Below are 20,364 nucleotides of genomic sequence, written 5' to 3'. Positions count from 1 at the left end.
TCTCCACTGCTCTCTCCAACCTAGACCAAAAATACTGTATCCAATAATATCCACAACTGGAATTGAAGCTTTGGGGCTGGCAGGAGGCTGGAGGATGCTACTACGTGCATCGGCTGAGAAACCAAGGAAAAGCCCTGCTGTACCTCTAGACTCTTTGGGGCTTGCTCTGTCCTCTGGGGAGGGTCTGGCTGGATGCAGAGGAGGCACCAGTTGGGGAACTCCCAATGGAGCCCCCAGGAGAAGCCAGCTCAGAGCCAGGGGACTGGTGGTGGGACAACGATGAGTGGTTGGAGGGAGAAGAGGGAGCAGACTGGGAGGAGGAAGTGTTGGGACCTGAAGAAGTAACAGGGTTTAGTGAGCAGGAAGAGGCTGTGGCAGAGAGCAGCCCAGACTCAGAAGCAGAAGCAGAGCAGGATCTAGAGACTGAGTGGAAGTAGGCTTCTGAAGAAGCCAATGAATCTTCCCGTCTTCCTGTGGTCTCCCAGAACGCACAGAGAACTGAAGAGAGCAGAGTAAAGAGAGACAAAACAAATAAGCCTTAGGCTGCTGGGGAAGGAACCAGGGGAGGAGCCTTAGAGTGCGGTGGGAGGGCAGGGACCTTCAGTCCTTGCAACTGCCTCATTGGGGCAAGTCCTGCTAGGAAGTGTTTCTGTGATCACTAGGTCTGTGCAGTTTTGGATTCTTTAAATAAAGAGTTAATTTTACTCACACATGTGTTTTTTTATTGCTGACCTACTCCTGACTCCAGCTCCTGACACCAGCTCTCTCCCACCATTTCCACATTTGAATTGATTTATTGATTTATTTCCTGGTCCCACACGTATATGCGGTAGCACACAAGTCAATCGTATGTAAGTGGGTGGGGTGGGGTGGTGTACGCCTGTAGTTATGCAAGATACATTACCCTCTCCAGTTCATTGGAAGAAGAGTGCCTAATCTTTTTGTCGCCCAATATTTTGATTTCAGGGTTCAATTTCAGCTTCAAAGCATGTTACAGCAGTCTTTGCACAGATTCACACCATACAAAGAATCATGGGAACTGTAGTTTATTAAAGATGCTGGGAATTATGTGATAGGGAAACTACAGCTCCCAGTATTCAAAGGAGGAAGTAATGGGCTTTGGATATGGACTGGATGTGCTTTAAATGTATGGAGGATCTTGTTCATTTTATAAAATATGTTATCTCACAGTTTAGTAATCTGCATTGGGGGTTTTTGCTTCCAATCTATAATTTAAAAAGTTTTTCTAAACCACTTAATATTTGCTTTATAAGGTTCTAATAATCTTTGTAATTTTTTTCTGGTCTACATGAAGTTTAGAACAGCAGTAGACTTCAACTTTTTTTCAGACCTGCTGTCCACTTTCATATAAATATGCATTATGGGTCCCAGCTTCTAATTTTACCATGTTTGTGTCTGGTGGTAGTGCTGCTGGTTTAACCCCCCAGACCCCACCCCACCCCGGCTGTTACTCAGTTCAGTTCAACCTTCTAGTTGAAAACCAACAGCGTAGAATATTTGCTAGTGAGTGCAGGAATAGAAATGGCTCTGAAAAACCATAGAACTCTTTCCAGTAACCAGTTTTGCAATGGCGTTTTCATATAGTTCTTCCACAGATTAATAGTTCCCAGTAGGAGTCTTTCCTATTTCTAAATACTTTTGTGTTGACAGAAACAACTTTGCACATGTGAATGTATTTAATATGGAACAGGCATATATTTATTATTTACTATTTAATAAGTAATCTGTATTGAAGTTGCTGATTATACAACAAGTGAAAGCAGAACTAGATTAACAAAAGGAGTTTGCAGGACCACAAACCAGTTTCTACATTATAGAAAAATGGGGAAAACATGTCGTCAAACTATTCAGGCAGTATTTCTCATAGGCAGGACCAAAGAAGGGGAAAACGGGAGTCTTCAAGTAGTGACCAGTGACTAGAGCTGGAAGGATCGGTCTATTCTCATTCTCCCAGTTTCTCATTTCCCCTCAATCTTAAACTCATTCTCCACATTTTGCAGCAATTTGCAATTAAAAAAAAAATCTCATGAAAATTCATCACCATTTTAGTGCTAATTTATCTTAATAAAAACATGTTATATGTAGTTTTGACTAATGTACACACTTTGGCAAGCAATTTCCCCTAATACAGTGCATTTATGTTGGTTATTTTCACCACTGTCTTCATTTTTATACATACTTTTCCCTGGCAAAAGCATTTTAGATACATCAGTTGGCTGGAAAACTGCATCGCAAAATTCAGATAAGTGCACATTTCAAAGGATAGCTGTGTTTCAGTTTGCGTATTATTCTGGACGGTGTGAATTTGATAGATTCAGCTTAAAATGCATGTGTTTGTGGGATGGGGATTATTGGTTTGCTTTTGTTTGTTCTTTATTATGCATTTTGCAATTTTATGTTGTGAACTGCCCTGTGATCTTCGGATGAAAGGCGGTGTACAAATTTAATAAATAATAAGCAACAATAAAACAGAATTGAATTTCTCCTCCATCCCTACAAGCGAGATAAACCAAGCTAAGCAAAGAAAACAGACAATGCAGTATTACGAGCACACAAGCCTAGTAATTAAACTAATAAGTTTCAAAGCTAAAACATGGGATACATTTTCAATACAAGATGTTACAAGTTTTCTGCAGCTTCATAACTTCACTGAACTATTGTAGAATAGCAAACATTCCTTTGACAGAAACAAGTCTCCTCTGCTAGAAAGTCTCTTCTTGCAATGCAAGGACTCTCCGTGGAGGAAATGAGCTTTTGGGGAACTTCAATACGTAACATGCGGAAAACCCATTTATTAGAATTGGATAAGAAACGTTCACAAAGAAAACAGACACACATTTACTAACTACCAGCAAACAAAATCAAGGTGATTTTTTTTAAATTTAAGTTTTTTATAGCAATAATACAAAAAAAGAAGAACAGGATTACAATTTCCCTTGTCGCAATAGTCCCTCTGCCAAACCATTCCCAATACAACTACGCTCTTGGTCCATACAATATGCAAACACAGTATCAGAACAGAATATCCATTTTAAAAAGAACAAAAACAGAAAGAAGTCCAGTTATGTTGGTGCTAAAAACTGGGACAAATTCCCAGCAAATGAGGTGCTACCCTGATAAGGGGATTTGGAGTATTAAAACACACAGTACCACTATTTGGGAAGTTGCAGCATGTGATGAGTATTTCTTCATATTTTCTATAATATAACTTTCATACTAAACTTCCGTATACAGTATAACACTTGGAAGCTGCAAAAATAAGTATAGGTCAAGTTTTTGTTGTTTGTAAGAAGCTATACTGAAGGCTGTTACTTAAGACACAGTTTCTGGATGAATACACAGATCTTAAGCAAATAATGCTCGGAACAAAAAATGCTACTTGGGCTTATGCAAGAGACAGTTGGCTTTTTCCTTTGCATTTCATTCCAATTACATGTTTTGCCATCTGGCATGGCCAGGGGTTGGGGTTGCTGCTAATCAAGAAAAACAACTCCAAAGTCTCTTTGGGCTCATGGAACTATGGTATTCTGGATTTTTCTTGCTTATTTTTTCCAGTTATATGCTGCCTAATTAATCAAGTCCTCTGGGCAGTTCACAAGAAATAAAATATAAATACAATCCAAATGAAAAATAAATCAATACAAAAAAACCTGTACCAGCATGAAGATCTTCATAAATCCAGCATATAACTATCATCATAATAAAAAGCAGCACTGAAACCAGTGAAGGAGGAAACAAAATAGTCCCAATGAATGGTGTAGCTTAATTCATTTATATATAAAAAAATTCATAAGCATGCTTTTAAAGAAAGACTTTGAAAAAGTCACTTGCTTATACTCTGACACCTAGTTGGCCTCTTAATTTATACTTGGTCTCTCCCTTTATAAAATTAGCACACAGCCCTATGAGCACATAAGTCCATGTTGATATTTCTCTTCATTCTCTTCAGTGCAGCTGAAATTGAAGGCACATAAAGTACCACCACAAAAAATGCTTCTGATAGCCTGGCTCCATTTTGAGCAGCAACGCAATTTTTTTAAGAAAGCAATGCAGTTTAGCTTCCCCAGAAAGAATAAGGCCCTTGAACCCTTCAACGCCCCAAGCGATTCAAGCAAAAAGTTTCCCAATTCCCTTCTGCAGAACCCAGATAATGCAAACACAGTGCTCCACATGCCTCTTCCAAGCCTACACTAAGTTCATGTGGGCTGGCCAGGCTTCTTGTGCTGGATGTAGAAGCCACATTCTTCTTTCGAGTCTAGTGTTTTCTTTATTTTCTTTTATTTTTTTATTAAAGATTTTCTTGGTTTACAGAAGTGTGTGTAATGTCTCTCGTTTTTTTCCCACACAACATTTTTACAGATCAGTTTGGTTGTTGAGACATTGGGGAGAGAAGAGGGAAGGAGGTGGGTGTGGTGGGGGAGGGTGGGGTGGGGAGATGATGCTTTTATTTTCCTTAATATATGTAGGATTTCGTGTCAGCGTCATTCGTGTTGGTTCTTCGTTGCTTGCTTGTGTTTCTTCGGCGGTGAGAGGTCGGGATTGGCGTAGGGTGTGATTGTTCCTTTGTGGTTGGCTGTGGTGATCTTTGGTTTCCTGTGTGAGTGGGGTGGGTGGGTGTTTTGGATCAGGTTAGCCATATTGATTTGTATGCTGTCGGTAGATTTTTGTTGTTGTCTTGTTGGGCTGTGTGTGTGATGAAGGGGAGAGTCTAGTGTTTTCTATGGACCTGAAAATAGTATTTTGGTCAGCTACCGATTAAGAGTGGGTTTGTCCCTTGCAGAACAGACTGCGCTCCTTTGCTTTGAAAACAGACATGCATCAGACCAAGCCTTCAAAACAAACTCTTCACAACATTAGCAACAAGAAAGTAATTTCCTAAGCTTCTCTTGTCCACTCTTGCACGTTACACAGATGGGAATCCAAGGATGTAAATTGTGAGCAGTATTTCATTCCTCTGTGGTATGTCAGCACACTGAAATAACTGGCTTTAGTTAAGAGGCTTAAAAAAAATTACTTAACATAGTAAATAATGCTTTCTGTTGCATTACGTTTTGGCTGTAAGCATCGACAAGCCTCTAAACTTCCACATACTTTTCTGCACCCCACCTCAAATGTTTCCCTTAGAAGCATTATTTTTTTATCTAAAAGTTTAGCTTTGTAAATTTATTTTGCACTGAAACAGAAGCTTTAATTGGAATTAGAAGAATTTTATGCATCTCAAAGGCATACTGATTTTCATGAGCAAACCCTGACCCAATTAAATACATCACTGTCCCTACGCCAAGCATAAATGAGGCTGTGCACGTGTTGTTTATTTTTTCATTCTTATTGGAAATACTTATATCTTCCCACAAGGTCACAGCTCCATCACAGAGTGCTGAACATTCAAATTGCAACTAAAGTCTTCACTGCTGCTAGGATAAGCTGTGTATGTGAAGGTGCAACTCTCAAATGCACCTACAGTGGTACCTCTGGTTACGTACTTAATTCGTTCCGGAGGTCCATTCTTAACATGAAACTGTTCTTAACCTGAAGCACCACTTTAGCTAATGGGACTTCCCGCTGCCACTGTGCTGCCAGAGCACAATTTCTGTTCTTATCCTGAAGCAAAGTTCTTAACCTGAAGCGTTATTTCTGGGTTAGCAGAGTATGTAACCCGAGGTACCACTGTACTGGATAGCACCTGTGGCAACACAGATGATAATGGAGATCTCCACTCTGCCATGACCATACAATTACTGGTTGGAGCTTTTGTCGCTTTTTTGGTCATTTTGTTTTCAGTTTTATTTCCAGGGTGAGCAGGACAATGTGGAATTTAGGGCCAAACTAGCCTAGGAGAATCTGATTTAAACAGCAAGTAGCAAGGAGGCTATGTATGGGACGCAGGTAACGCTGTGGTCTAAACCACAGAGCCTAGGGCTTGCCGATCGGAAGGTCGGCAGTTCGAATAGCTGCAATGGGGTGAGCTCCCGTTGCTCGGTCCCAGCTCCTGCCCACCTAGCAGTTCGAAAGCACACCAAAAAAGTGCGAGTACAGGTAGATAAATAGGTACCGCTCCGGCGGGAAGGTAAATGGTGTTTCTGTGTGCTGCTCTGGTTTCACCAGAAGCGGTTTAAACATGCTGGCGACATGGCCAGTAAAGTGAGATGAGCGCCACAACCTCAGAGTCATTCACGACTGGATTTAACTGTCAGGGGTCCTCTACCTTTATCTTTAGCAAGTAGGCAAGTGATATATAGATTCCCCTTTGCATGTCCAGTGCTTATCTTTCCCACACTTTAATTTCAGCTCAACATTTATCTCAAATTAGAGCAAGGCTGATAGAAAACAGCCTTCGGGATATATTCTACAAGGACGCAACCATGGGTAGGTGTGTATTTAGCATGTCCCACATGTGTACCACCTTTTGCTTTTTAAAATCAGGCCCACCACGTAACTTTGCACATCAGTGGGACAAGGATACATTTAAAAGAGATGCACCTGCAGACTTCAGCCCTTACAAGCGCTTTAAAAAATGCCTGATGCAAACAGAGCTAGCTCTTTCTCTAGCAGCAAAGGGCCTCCATGAAAGAACTCTCCCCACACTTTCCTAGACAGAGACTAATCTAACATGCTCCCTTTTTTAGTTTTCTGTTCTGGAATCTACATTTTGTACATTTAGCATAATAAGAACCAAAAGAAGAGTCTATAAATTATCTGTATAAATTGTTTATAACAGTCAGAAATCAACCTGGCACAGTAATGTTTAATTTAGATCAATTTAGAACCTTTATAGTAAGTGCCTTAAAATAATAAATGAGACAGAGATTACCTAGAAAGCTTTGAGGTTGTTCGGCACCATGGTAAGGAAAATGTAACAAAACTGACTTATTCAGAACAAGGAGAACAAGAAGACGACTAACAATGCAATGCTATATATGTCTACTCAGAAGTAAGTCCTATGTTAGTGGGACCCAAGGCTGTTATCCTATACCTACTTACTCAGGAGTAAGTCCTTTTAAACTCAATGGGAATTATTTATGAGTAGGCATATATAGTATAGTATTGTATGTAATCTCAGTTATTAATACACCACAACAGTTCTACCAGCCTCTGCTTCCCTTCTCCCACTGACCTAAATACTTTACATAGAGGTTCCACTGCTTGACACTGAATTTTCCTGTATGAATTTAGGGTGTGCATATTAAATCTACAATAAGAAAAACCATAACTGGGAAATAATTCAAGCACATTTTGTAAGCAAAATATTCAAGTGGTATAGCAGTTCTGTGGTAAACAGTAGAATACCCATTGGAATGGAGAAATGGACTACATAATAAAATGTCGTACCAGACTTGGCTATCAATTGAGGCCATCACATGTTCCAAAATCACAGGTTGTTAGCATTCACAAAGAACCAAGTACATGTGCTCTGAATTTTGCTGCTGGCTTGTTGGAACAGAGACACATATATTTTGTCCATTGCAAGAAAATAATCAGTTATTGGTAAATATTTTTAACATCTGTTATCCGTTATTGCACATTTGCATGAAAATGGAATGGAAATAGTGGAGAACCTATTTATGCCAAACTCACTGCAATGTTGCTAACGCCAAAGAATATTTGCATGCTACATAATTAAGAGTAGTACTTTGACTGGAATAAGTCTTAAAAATGTGCCAGTAGTGGTTGGCATTTTGTGCCAAGTGACAAGAAATGTAATTTTAGAGAACCTACTACATATAGACACACACACACACACAGAGAGAGACGACCACTTGACCAATAAGGGCTACTTGACATGCCAGTACTTTGAATACACTAAATAGATAAACACATGTATTTTGCTACATGTACATGCAGTGGGGAGCCCGGGTCAATAGAAGAGATGTTCAGACAACATACTAAACCAAGGAAGGGGAACGTAAAGTCCTCCAGATATTATTGGACTGGTGTTTGAGCTTTCTTTTTTCTCTGTCCACCCCTTCTTCCTCATATGCTCATCTCTTTTAGATTCAGTTACAGGTAGGTAGCCGTGTTGGTCTGCCATAGTCAAAACAAAATAAAAAAATAAATAAAATCCTTCCAGTAGCACCTTAGAAACCAACTAAGTTTGTTCTTGGTATGAGCTTACGTGTGCATGCACACTGTACACAAAAGCTCATACCAAGAACAAACTTAGTTGGTCTCTAAGGTGCTACTGGAAGGATTTTTTATTATTATTGTCTTTTAGATATGAGAATAGGGATTACTTTACTACTGATTTCTGTGAACTACTCTGGGATCCTTTTTTGGCTAAAGAATATAAATCGGGAGTGGGGAACCACTGTAGCCCAGTGGGCCGGATCTTTATCTCCTCACCCACTAGGGAGCCATTTTCACAGGTGAGTGAGAGCACCCATCTGTCAATCATCTAACTTTATAATGGCATCAAGTGATACACGCCTGTTAAAATTAAAAGGTTACCGTAGCACAGCCTTTGAAGATGTGCTCCCAGTGCCAATCAAAGAGGCTCTCTTTCACCGATGATCAGCTAACAGTTGGCTAGTTGGAGCCCCTTTGATGTCTCTGCAGAGGGGGAAATGCTCCTAAGACTGGAGCATCTTCCCCTCTGCCAAGAAAGCAGTTTCTATCCAAAGGGCTTTGGGGGAAACTTGCTTCCTTTTCCAGAGGGAAATGCAAAAAGAACTTGCAGAGCCACTTTTGCAGCGCTTCCTAAGCAGGTCGAGCACAGAGCTTGGCTGAGCACAGGGTTTGCAAAGCGCTTTGTGCAGCAGTTCCCAAACATCTGACAATCTGCTGGTTGTTGGGTCCTTGGGGGAAACTATGCAAAGGCTTTTGCAGGCACTGCCCTTTTGACCAAGCCCCACCTTTTCCCGCCCCACATCTGGTAAGGTGTGGGACAAGTGGGCATGACTTCGCTGAAACAGCACTGGGAGCCAAATGGGAAGGCCTGGCAGGCCACATTAGGTATGCGGGCCGAAGGTTCCGTACCACTGGTATGTATGTTTTAGACAAACAAACAAAACAACAGCACTCCCCCATCGCCACTGGCTAAGCTGGCTGAGATTTATGGAATTTTGAGTCCAACAAGCAGCTTTAGGTTTCTCACACTAAACACTGACGTAAATGAGCCCCAGAGCCATGGCCTTGTGCATTCCACCAGCTCAGAAGCTTTTGCTTCCAGTTTGCGTAACCATGGGTTGTTGAAGTGTCCAAACCACGAAACAAGTTAGCATTCATTATGGTTTATGTGAAACCAGCCAACCTTAAGCCATGGTTTGAAACAACAGGATTAATTAAGGAGATGCAGGTGTTTTAATATTATGAAAGCTGTGGCAAGTCAGACTTGCAACACGTTTGCATGGAAGCTATAGCATGTCAGGATAATGGAGAGAGGTGTTTTGTGCAAGAGCTTTCTTGCTCCCGGCTCTGAGGTGCTTTGCAACAATTGGTGCATTTACTTTTGAAATTATTCACAGAAGCTAAACAAATTGCAAAAGCATAGCTTAATATAACCTGCAGTTAATTAAGATAGTGGATAAGTAGAGTTTATATCCCAACCTGCTATTATGCTAGATCCTCTGGTCTTTTTATCCTCAACAATTTCATAGAATGGGCCTAATACATGTAGGAGTTCTTCAACCTTGTCTGTCATTGGCATTGTTTCAAGAATCTGCAGGAATACAAAACATTTATGAATTGCTTATCAGTTAATAATATTGCAATACTTCACAAGAAAACAGCATCACAATAAATAAAACAAATAAATCCAGCACCACCTACACTGGCCTGCAAGCGCTCCAACTGGAGAGCAGCCTTACCAAAGGCATCATGGACTTTGAAGACGCTCAAACTCAGGACAAAAGGGAGAAATGTGCTAAGAGGAAGGCATGTTTGGCAAACCCTCACTGCGATCAACTCCCGCATGGAAACCTACCGGTATGTCTCCACTGTGTCAGGACGTGTGGATCCAGAATTGGCCTCCACAGTCACTTATGGACTCACTGTTAAGACCAGGCTTCCTCAAACTCAGCCCTCCAGATGTTTTGAGAATACAATTCCCATCATCCCTGACCACTGGTCCTGCTAGCTAGGGATGATGGGAGTTGTAGGCCAAAAACATCAGGAGGCCAAAAACATCAGGAGGGCCAAGTTTGAGGAAGCCTGGTTAAGACCATGTTCATGGAAGACAATCTTACTCGGCTACGAGTGATCGCCAAAGAAGATTTTTGAAACCTTTAATTGCAACATCAACTTTACCTGAGGGACTGCTTTGCCCCATACAGCTGTCTGAGAACTGTTCCTCTGATAGGGTGTTGTTTTGTACGCCCCGTAGGTATGGCTGGCATAAAGTAGGAACCAAATGTTTAGTATTTTGACTGCAGCTCCATGGAATCAGCTTCCCAGTGAACTTAGTCAAGCAGCTAGCATTTTAGCTTTTAGGCAGCTGTTGAAAACGTATCTATTTAAGAAGCCTTTCCCTGAAGAATGACTCTTTATACTATGCAGAAACTTGTAATTTAGTGCTTTTAGGATAGTGTTTTATAGATTGTTAAGTATACTTAATTTTTACTATATGCGTTGTTCTTTTGGTATTTCTACATTGCACTACTTTAGAAACATTTGTTGGGAAGCAGTTTATAAATCCTTAAAATAAATATTGTTATCAAATATCACTACCTCTCTTTATGTATATTCAGCCCAATCTCACAAATATAAACAGGCTTGATTTGTCATTTTTATGTATTTGTGTAAAGGATATGAATACTAAGCCAGAATGCAGATTGCTGGCTAAGGAAGGTACACTCATAATTTTTAAAATAAATTTCCTTTGAAGAAAACGAGAAAGGCAATACTGTACTACTACAACAAAACTCCTGTTGTTTCTCCCAATTACACTGCATGGTGAATCATGTTTGCCACTGCACCAATGAGCTTATCCAAAAAACATCTAGGCTCAAACATATTAAACAACTTAAGTACCAGATTCCATCCTTGTTAACTCACAAGCAACTTCTACCCAATGTAGGACTTACTTTCAAGTAACTCTGCAAATGGTTTTGTGCCAAAAGCAGATTTTGTTTGAGAATAAAAATATTATAACCTTTTCTTAGCATATTCTTTCATAATTTATAACTCCTTTACAAAAAGAATACATTTATCAGAATAAAGGCGCCACAAAACAGGCAGCACAGGAAATGCAGAGAAACTAAATTCATCAGCAGATAAGGGTATTCTGATATATTTTCTTGCTGTCTTCCATTCTATTATCTACTCTCAGAAAGGAAGGCAGAGGTTCAGGCTTATCTTGCTTAAGCCTGTTAAATCTATGCATGGAAGATGCTTTGCCAAAAGAAAACATTAGGCAATATATAATATTGCAGCAACAATAATTTGGAAACATTTAACATGTTAACTGGCAAGATTTCATCAGAAGCTCCTTCAACACATATGGTATTAGATTAATCCTAACAACGCCCCAAATTACATTTAGTAGTTTAAGTATAGTATGTTTCTTTTTATATTAGGCTCAAGCCTACTCAATTTCTATTCTAACCAGCTTACTCCAATACCCAGCCTACTTACTTTAGAGTAGCACTACTGATTACCAAAAGTAAGTGGATGACATGATTCAGATATGAAGAAATAGTAATACATTTGCCATGGCAAAAAAAACAACAACACAGTGGATATTTTCTTTTTATTATGTGCTTTGGGATACTACCAAATCACATGTTGAAGTTAAATATAAACTGTACAATGCCCTAAAGAACATTTAATGTTCCCATGCAAATCTCAAAATTAATCAGAATTTTCCAACACCTTAACATTCAAACCTATTAGGCTTCAGAGTCTCTGGGTAATCCACACCACAATCTCCTCTGATGAGCATCTCACTGATGAACTTCCATCAGCCTCAAGCTAGATCCTTTGCCAGGGCGTTGCAGCACCTCTTCTGGGCACCCCTTCATTGCTCATGGGCCCTGCCTTCTCCTATCCTATATATGCTCTCCCCATGCTTTCTGCTCTCTTCTTTCTCCCCATCAGAAATTTCCTTTCCTTATGTCCTCAATCCAGCACCTTCACCCCATATGAGGATTGCCATCTGTTAACCTTCTTCCTACACCCTCCAAGGGCCTTAACACTAGGGTTTACTGTTCACTATAATATTAGCATAAATATTAAATCAGAATTCTGAATTTGTACTCTAAGCAGGTTTTCAGTGTTTTTATTTTTGTTAGCTATTATGAAGTATTGATAGATTGACAGATAGATAGTTTTGTTGATTTCCAATGTATATAAAGAGTATTGTCATCTATCCTAACCCCACATAATCGAAAATACACAGCAAAATGGAAATCTTGGTGCAAGTTGTATACAAGCAGCCAAGGTTTAGCTTTTTGCATGTTTCAGTTTTGAGTCATCTAGTACTCTTGTAATGAAAGATATTTAACAAATACTCAGAAGAGCTGAAACCCTTCCAACTGATATTACAGTACGTGTTTTTAAAACAGTCTGCATAGCCCAGTGCCTGTCTCCATCTCTGTTTTTGCTCTGAATTAACTCCAGTTCCAGTGATTAACTGCAGGCTGCTTACCATAAACTTCCATAATGCACTGCATAAGCATTGCTCACTTCTCTTTCATGGCAGCAATATCACTAAAGCTCTCAGCATTTTGACAGCTAGGCTGCCTAGGGTAAAGTCCATCAAATAATTTGCAGCCTTTTGAAGCTTGGATAGAAGCTAATCAAGTTTCAAGCTTCATATGCCTAGAAATGAAATTATTGTGGAATATTTGCTTTCTTCGACATACCTAGCAACTCTTACCTTTTTCATTTCTTCAACATAGGCAATCATAGCATCTTCTTTGGGCATATCACCTAAAGCGCTCCATGCATCCCTACAATAAATATCACAAATATCCTCAATACATTTAAAATTATAATTCCTGTAAGATTCGATAGGCTCATTCTTACTGAGCCCTTGATTCCGCAACAACAGAACTCGCCACAATCTATCTAGTTTTGTGTACATAAATATGTGCTCATTGTCTGAAGAGTAACACAAATTCTGTGATTAAGATTTAACAGAGGCTTTGTTTCTCAGTCTTCAAACAACGTGGGGATTCAGGGCACAGTCCGACAATGGCTGCGCTCCTTTATCTCAGGTCGGGGACAGAGAGTGGTGCTAGGGAGGGAGTTGTCGCCGCGACACTCCTTGGTGTGTGGAGTTCCGCAGGGCACAATCCTTTCCCCGATGCTTTTTAATATCTTTATGCGCCCTCTTGCCCAGATTGTCCGGAGTTTCGGGCTGGGCTGTCATCAATATGCTGATGACACCCAGCTTTATCTGTTGATGGACGGCCGCCCTGACTCGGTCCCAGACACACTGGCCAGGTGCTTGGAGGCTGTGGCTGCATGGATGCGTGGGAGCCGGTTGAAGTTAAACCCTTCGAAGACAGAGGTCCTCTGGCTGGGTCGGGACGACATGGGGTTGGGAGGCCAACTCCCATCTCTTGCGGGGGCCCAACTAGTGCCAGCGCCTTCTGTCAAGAGTTTGGGCGTAACCTTTGATGCCTCTCTTTCTATGGAGGCACAGGTTGCAACCACAGCAAAGGTGGCATTTTTCCATCTCCGCCGTATTAAGCAGTTGGCCCCCTACCTCTCTTGCCCTGATCTGGCCACAGTGATCCATGCGACGGTCACCTCCAGACTTGATTATTGTAACTCGCTCTACGCGGGGCTGCCCCTAAAACTGACCCAGAAACTCCAGCGGGTGCAGAATGCCGCGGCGAGGCTCCTTACCTGGTCTTTGCCGCGGGACCACATTCATCCAGTGCTTTACCAGCTGCACTGGCTCCCGGTGGAGTACAGGATCAGGTTTAAGGTGCTGGTTTTGACCTTTAAAGCCCTATGCGGTTTAGGACCCTCGTATTTAAGGGACCGCCTCTCCTGGTATGTCCCATGTAGGACCTTAAGGTCCTCAAATAATAATCTTTTGGAGGTCCCGAGCAACAAAGACGTTAGGTTGGCCTCAACTAGGGCCAGGGCCTTCTCAATATTGGCCCCGACTTGGTGGAACAGCCTATCACAAGAGACCAGGGCCCTGCGGGATTTGGCATCTTTCCGCAGGGCCTGCAAGACGGAGCTGTTCCACCTGGCCTTTGGGTTGGTTTCTGTTTAATATTTATGCTTCATCTTTTATTGGTGGGTTATTTTTGAAATTGAGACCTGCAGTTTTAATTGAATTTTTAAATTTGTATTTTAATCTGTTATTTTAAATTGATCGTTTTTATGTTTCTTGCTGTGATTTTAATTGATGTTAGCCGCCCTGAGCCCGGTTTTCTGGCTGGGAAGGGCGGGGTATAAAAAATTATTATTATTAATCTTTAATAAATGGCCTCGTTTCCATCTTTTCCTTCTCACTTTTTGTCTGAAGGTAGGCCCCAGTTATGAATAATTTATACTCGGCTTGGGTGCCCAGTTCAAAATACACAACATTTTGTTCTAACTCTTTGCAATAGACTTGAGAAACAGGTAAGTCAAAGATATAAAACTGAAACAAATAAATAAATAGCTGGATCCAATAACCCAGATGGCCTTTTCAAATGCGTTTGTCTATTGTGTGCATAGTCAAATCTCTGTGTGGGAAAGTCACAGACAGCACAGCAGTCATGGGGAGGTGGGGGGACACAATTACCCAGCACTGGAGCAAAAAACACTACTGCTGCTGCTGCTGCTAAAATGCAATTGCCTGATCCCTATTCCCTGCCTCAAACAGCATTTTCCTATTCTCCTGTACACTATAGCTGCACAAGTGTCACAGAAACCTGCCAGATGTACCAAGGACATATGGCACACTCCTCTGACTTATTTTGGCTCCCCCCCCAAAAAAAACAGTTTTAGAATTTGGGGTTTTGTTTTGTTTACTTCTTAAAATAGCCAAATATCCCTGCAAGTGATTTCCTGAAGCTTTAAAAAAATTAAGAGAAATGTTAGTTAGCAGGATTTCATTGTCTCCATGCAGCACTCTTCCCACAATACCTTACTTCCTGGTTTATCATCATCATCTTTATTATTATTTCCCCTTTCCAAAGACAAGAATGAGCACTTAATTTGATTTAACCTTTGCCTGAATAAAAAGTGTACTTTGCTAATCTGCTGTGGATATCAATTATAACACAAGTTTTTTTTAAAAGAACACCTCTGGAGGGTTGCACTGAGAATAAACCTCTGTAAGCTGAGAGAAATTATTACATGTGCTTACAGACAAAAATGTCTCTGTTAGGGAGAGCCAAACTGCAGAATCCAACCTGGCTACCTCCACCTCCAACATATGCTGCACAAGAATGGGGGCAACACTGCACTTCCATCAGCTCGACCACCAATTTTACATGTACATTGCCACCATCTTTATTATGATATTTCCTGAACTAGATACATTTTAAACAGAAATAGCTGGGAAGGTGGCAGTGCTCAGGTAATCATGGCATGCTAGGCAGAGCAGGATGCACATGTCAATTCCCCAGGTGACAAAGTTAAAATACCTGGAACATAAATCTCAGAAATGATTCCAGGCCTTGTTTTTTTAAAAAAAAGAGAGACTGAGAACATCCCCTACTACCAGTGATCTAGTGCACATTTATATTCTTTATAAGTATGGCTTTTCTCCATATGCAAGTTGTCACAAGAAGCTGCCACACTACAGTAGTGTCACACTACTGGTCCATCTCCTTCAATATTGTCTACCATAATTGGCTGTGGCCCTCTGGAGTTTGAGATGTATTTCCCAGTCCTACCTAGAGATGTAGGAAACTGAACCTGGACCTTCTGCATGCAAACCCTTTGGTTTACCAGTGAGTTGTAGCAGTGTCCCATGAAAAAAAAGTAGTCAGTAATTCATCCTCCCTGCTGCCCCCCACTGCAGCAGGGCTTGTGTACATACAAACTTAAAACATCTCTTGCATATCATATTTACCATTTGTATCTACCAATAGGATCCCAGAATCCAGGTCTTGGACTACTGCAAGGTCCTTGAGTTGCTTGCTTATAAAAGCTATAGAACTTGAGCATCATTTCATTTGTTGGCTGGAATGAACCTAGAGAAAATAATCTTAGAGTGAGAAACACCATAAATGACAGATATTTTTAAACACCTAATTTCTGTACCAACTCAAAGGGTTAGATTCACACTAGGTTAATTTAACTGAAGTTCCATTGAAATCAAGGGGACATAACTTAAACCATGACTTATTGTTCACACTGAACTACCGGTAAATGAGACTAAAGTTCAACTAACTTAAGTTAAAACATCTAGTCCAAAGTTAAAGATCCAGTCCAAAATAAATAGAATATGACTCCATGACTTGCAGCACCAGGCTACTGGGAAGTACACCCATAACAAGGACTAAATTAAAGACTTTATGCAAATCAATTTCTGATTTTAAAAAATCAACTGATTGCACCTCCTGTCTATGTTTATTTTCATTCTATAATCAGAAAGGATACTCTAGTGAGTAAAGTATACTTGTGCAAAGGAACATAGTCACCTTTATATTTCAAGTAATGATATCATCTCTGTTGTTGTTTCTCCTATTAGTGAAAGTAATGTGTCCAAACAGAAAAAAAACATGACTGCTGATACCTCTCATGCTAGCTTTATGGTAGAATTGTCCCTACTGTGATGCAGCTCACACACATCCTGTGTTGAAGACATATTGCAATACTGGGGAAAAGCTATAGAAATTCAAAGCCCTGTCAAGGATCAAAATACCACAGCAGATCCTCCTATGACAAAAAACCCCCAAAGTCATTTTACCCCACTATGGTTACCTAAATCGATGGTTAGGTGCTTCAAGCAGTTTCTACCATAGGCCCTGCTCCCATGGCTACCCCAATACTATCTGCCCTACTGAAAACCAGGTAAGGAGAAGATTTCTTGACTGCTTATGCTACCACTTTATACATGGCTGGTGTGTCTGACCACCAGCCAACCCTTAGCTCTTAGAATGGATCTTGCACAAGCTCAAAATTTTAGATTGATACATTTTTAAAAGATTCTGTAACTAAAGTGAGACAGAAAAGTATTTATAAGATGCACACTATGAAGGACACCTCTCATTTTCTAATATTATGGGTATGTTCATATTGGCAACTTAAAACACAGTGAGGTCATTTCATCCCACTGTGTTTCAGGCTACATTTGCATAGTGTTGTTAACATCAGAGCAGGGGTGTATTCACTCAATGTATGCATGGCCATTTTGATTTCCCCATCCCTGCAACCCCATCCCCCAAGCTCCTATTTATGAAACTGTCATCTGCACATGTGCAACGGCTATCTCAAGTGTTTGTTTTTTTTGCAAATGTGTTTTTATTTTCCATCAACAAACAAAATACATATACGTTCATCAAATAAAGTTTCACAATTATTACACAAACTCCGCCGAGTTTTCCTGACTTCCCTCCTTCCCTTCTCTGGTTTTTTAATGTTCTAACTATTCCCTCGCTTTCTCTTCATTCCCACATGTTTTGTTATCATATTGTTATCAATTTTTACTATACATTTCTGTCCTGTTACAAGAAATCTGTCAAACCTGTAAGTGCTTACATATCTTTACAGTCTCTTATATAATCCAAAAATTTACCCCATTCCAATTGAAACCTTTGGTCACTTTGCTCTCTTATTTTCCCAGTCAGTTTCGCCAATTCAAAATATTCCATTAATTTCCTTTTCCATTCATTTACCGTTGGTACCTCTTTTAATTTCCAATTTTGCGCTATTAATATCCTTGCTGCTGTGGTGGCATATAAAAAGAATCTTTGATCTTTCTTTTCAATTTCCTCTCCAACTAAACCAATCAGGAAGGCTTCTGGTTTTTTCGTAAATGTATATTTAAAAATTTTCTTTAGTTCATTATAAATTGCTTCCCAATAAGGTTTAATTTTGTCACATGTCCACCACATATGGTAAAACTCGCCATCTTTCACTTCACACCTCCAGCATTTCTTATCATATTTCTTATATATTTTTGCTAGTTTTACTGGGGTTAGGTACCATCGGTACATCATTTTCATAATGTTTTCCTTTAAGATTATACAAGCAGTAAATTTCATATGTTCCTTCCATAATTTTTCCCACATTTCGATTTGGATATTGTGCCCGACATCTATCGCCCATTTTACCATAACATCTTTAATCTCTTCATCTTTTGTGTGCCATTCTAATAAGTAATTATACATCTTGGATAATATTTTCTCATTGCTTTCTAAAATTTCCACTTGAAATTTCGATTTCTTATTGTCAAAATTACGTTTTCTTTTGTCCTCATTAAATAGACCACACACCTGGTGATATTGGATCCACCCTGTCAATTTACCCGCCACCTGATCATAAGCTTTAATTTTCCAACCTTTTTCTGATTCAATCAACAAATCCTCATATGTTAGCCAATTTTCTTCCTCTGTGTTGATTTTTTTTATTGTTAATATCTCTGTGGGTGATAGCCATCTAGGTGTCCTTCTTTCTACCAATTCTTTGTGTCTATCTCAAGTGTTGACACCATTCTTAAGTATGAAGTGAATGCAGCTTAAGTTTTCCAGTGTTATGCGACTCTGCCAATTTCACAGAAGGGTGGGGTGGGAAAGAGAAGGGATCTGAAAATCACACCATTTACACCCACATACTGTTACCAACGCACAATCAAGTATGAACGTAACACGCTCAAGGCAAAAACCCCTCCTTGGTTGCAGTGCTTGGGATAACATGGTTGTTTTTGTTTTTTAAAGAAAATAGTTGACGGCATTAAAAAAACAACCTCTGAAGCAGAGTTGGCTGAGTATTTGGCTCTCTTAAATAGAGATGGAAGCTTTTCTTTTTGGACATGCTATTTTTTAGTCCTGCTCTCAATTTAAGTTTATCAACTTTTCATTGTAAATATTAAACTACGTATCAGGATTACACACAGAGATTGCAGAATGTTTCATTTTGGGGAGAGGAACAATTGTTGTATGGAACAATAGAGCATCAAGGCAGCAATTCTATATACATAAGTGTGTATAAGTACTCCAATTTGGCTTCAGAGTAGGGATGTATAGAACTGCAAGGACCACCTATTCCCTCAGCAACCTGACAGGCCATTAAAATTTATCTGATACCTTCAGAAGGCAAGGTGGGAAGAGGCCTATGATAAGGCCTTCTGAGTTGCAGTAGCCAGAATGCACTTTCCAGAGATGTTTGCCTGGCTCCAACTGCTCCTTACCAGTGCTAAGGGAAAACCTTTCCTGTTTTTGGATTGTTGGTATTGCATGCATGCCTTTTTATCCGACTACAGGTTCTTCCTCCTCCTGCTTTTAAATAACCAACTACTGTACCATAAAGACTTTTAGAGAAATCTTATGCTAGCTGTTCTGCCAGTCAGCTTGTCCAAGGGGTGGAATACAAATCCTCCAAATAATAAGGTAAACAAATTAAAATGGTTGCCTAGGTAGGAAAAAGAGAGCCAGGAGCACTAGAGTTCTTGATAAAGAAATGCTTTTGCCAGGAAAGGCCATTCCCTAACATATTTGTGTGGGGGGCACCACCCCGGTTTTTCCAAACAGTTTTAGCCGTCTTTTAAATCTGACAATCTTAAATTTGACCTTCTTTTAAATGGCAAATTTTCAAGATTGGCTAGTGAATTCATAATAGAGCTGGTTGGCAGGAGAAGGAGAAGGAATTGGGTGGCGGAGGGATAGAAAAGATGCAGGTCTTTCGCAGTGGCTCCTGTGGGTGTGGCGAGGCTGGGATGGAGAAAAACCCCAGTTCAGGTGGACGCTTCTCCTCGCCTCCCAAAGAGGCACAGAAATGAGGCGGCGCTTCCCACCCTCTCCTCGGGGTCTCTGTCGCCTTCGCAGCCTAACCTTCCTGGTTCCTGGCCCTCGCCCGTCTCCCTCCTCCCGGGCTTCACTCACCGTTTTTGGGCAGGCTCTGGATCACCTTGACGGCTGCCTCGAAGCGGGTCTCGTGCACCGAGCCGCCGTCGCCTCTCTCCTCCGTCTCCGCCATGTCCCGCCTCTTCCCTCCGATGAGCCCGTGTCGTGTCGGCCGCCGGACTCGCGCTGCCGCCGCCGCTTCTTCCCTTCGCCCAGCAGTTCCCTGTAACCGAGTGAACGCAGGACATAACGGGGGTCTGGCGAAGGAGGCGGTGGCGGAGGGGACGCGAGGGCCGCGGCTGCCTCCGCCCCCTTCAGCCAAGCAGAGGGAGGAAAGCCAGGCCGGGCCTTTGCGGCTCCCTTCACAGCCCGTCCCCGAGAAGATGGGCTCCCCTCGGCCGGGCCTTTCCCGGCCTCTCCGCGGTCCCGGTCGCCCCTCGGTCGCCTC

The 20,364-nt window shown here is 40.9% G+C and overlaps 1 protein-coding gene across 2 annotated transcripts in view; it reads right to left on the bottom strand.

The window, feature by feature from the left end:
* Positions 1-20,280, bottom strand: part of ACBD5 (acyl-CoA binding domain containing 5) — a 32,962-nt gene extending 12,682 nt beyond the window's left edge. Inside the window, exons 1-4 of one of the 2 annotated variants that reach the window (XM_033165638.1) lie at positions 19,956-20,280; positions 15,983-16,103; positions 12,833-12,905; positions 9,565-9,676 (exon numbers count right to left, since the gene is read on the bottom strand). In XM_033165638.1, the coding sequence (XP_033021529.1) occupies positions 9,565-9,676; positions 12,833-12,905; positions 15,983-16,103; positions 19,956-20,049 (400 nt within the window). In that variant the 5' untranslated portion in view covers positions 20,050-20,280. Of the gene's footprint in view, positions 1-9,564; positions 9,677-12,832; positions 12,906-15,982; positions 16,104-19,955 lie in introns of those variants that run through there. The other variant, XM_033165639.1, reaches the window with a different exon arrangement.
* Positions 20,281-20,364: the final 84 nt, after the last annotated feature.

Source organism: Lacerta agilis, chromosome 12, assembly GCF_009819535.1.
Source record: "Lacerta agilis isolate rLacAgi1 chromosome 12, rLacAgi1.pri, whole genome shotgun sequence".
In the NCBI taxonomy this organism is placed as follows: Eukaryota; Metazoa; Chordata; class Lepidosauria; order Squamata; family Lacertidae; genus Lacerta; species Lacerta agilis.
The sequence above is the reverse complement of the archived record's forward strand: the minus strand, read 5'-3'. Positions and strand labels throughout refer to the sequence as shown.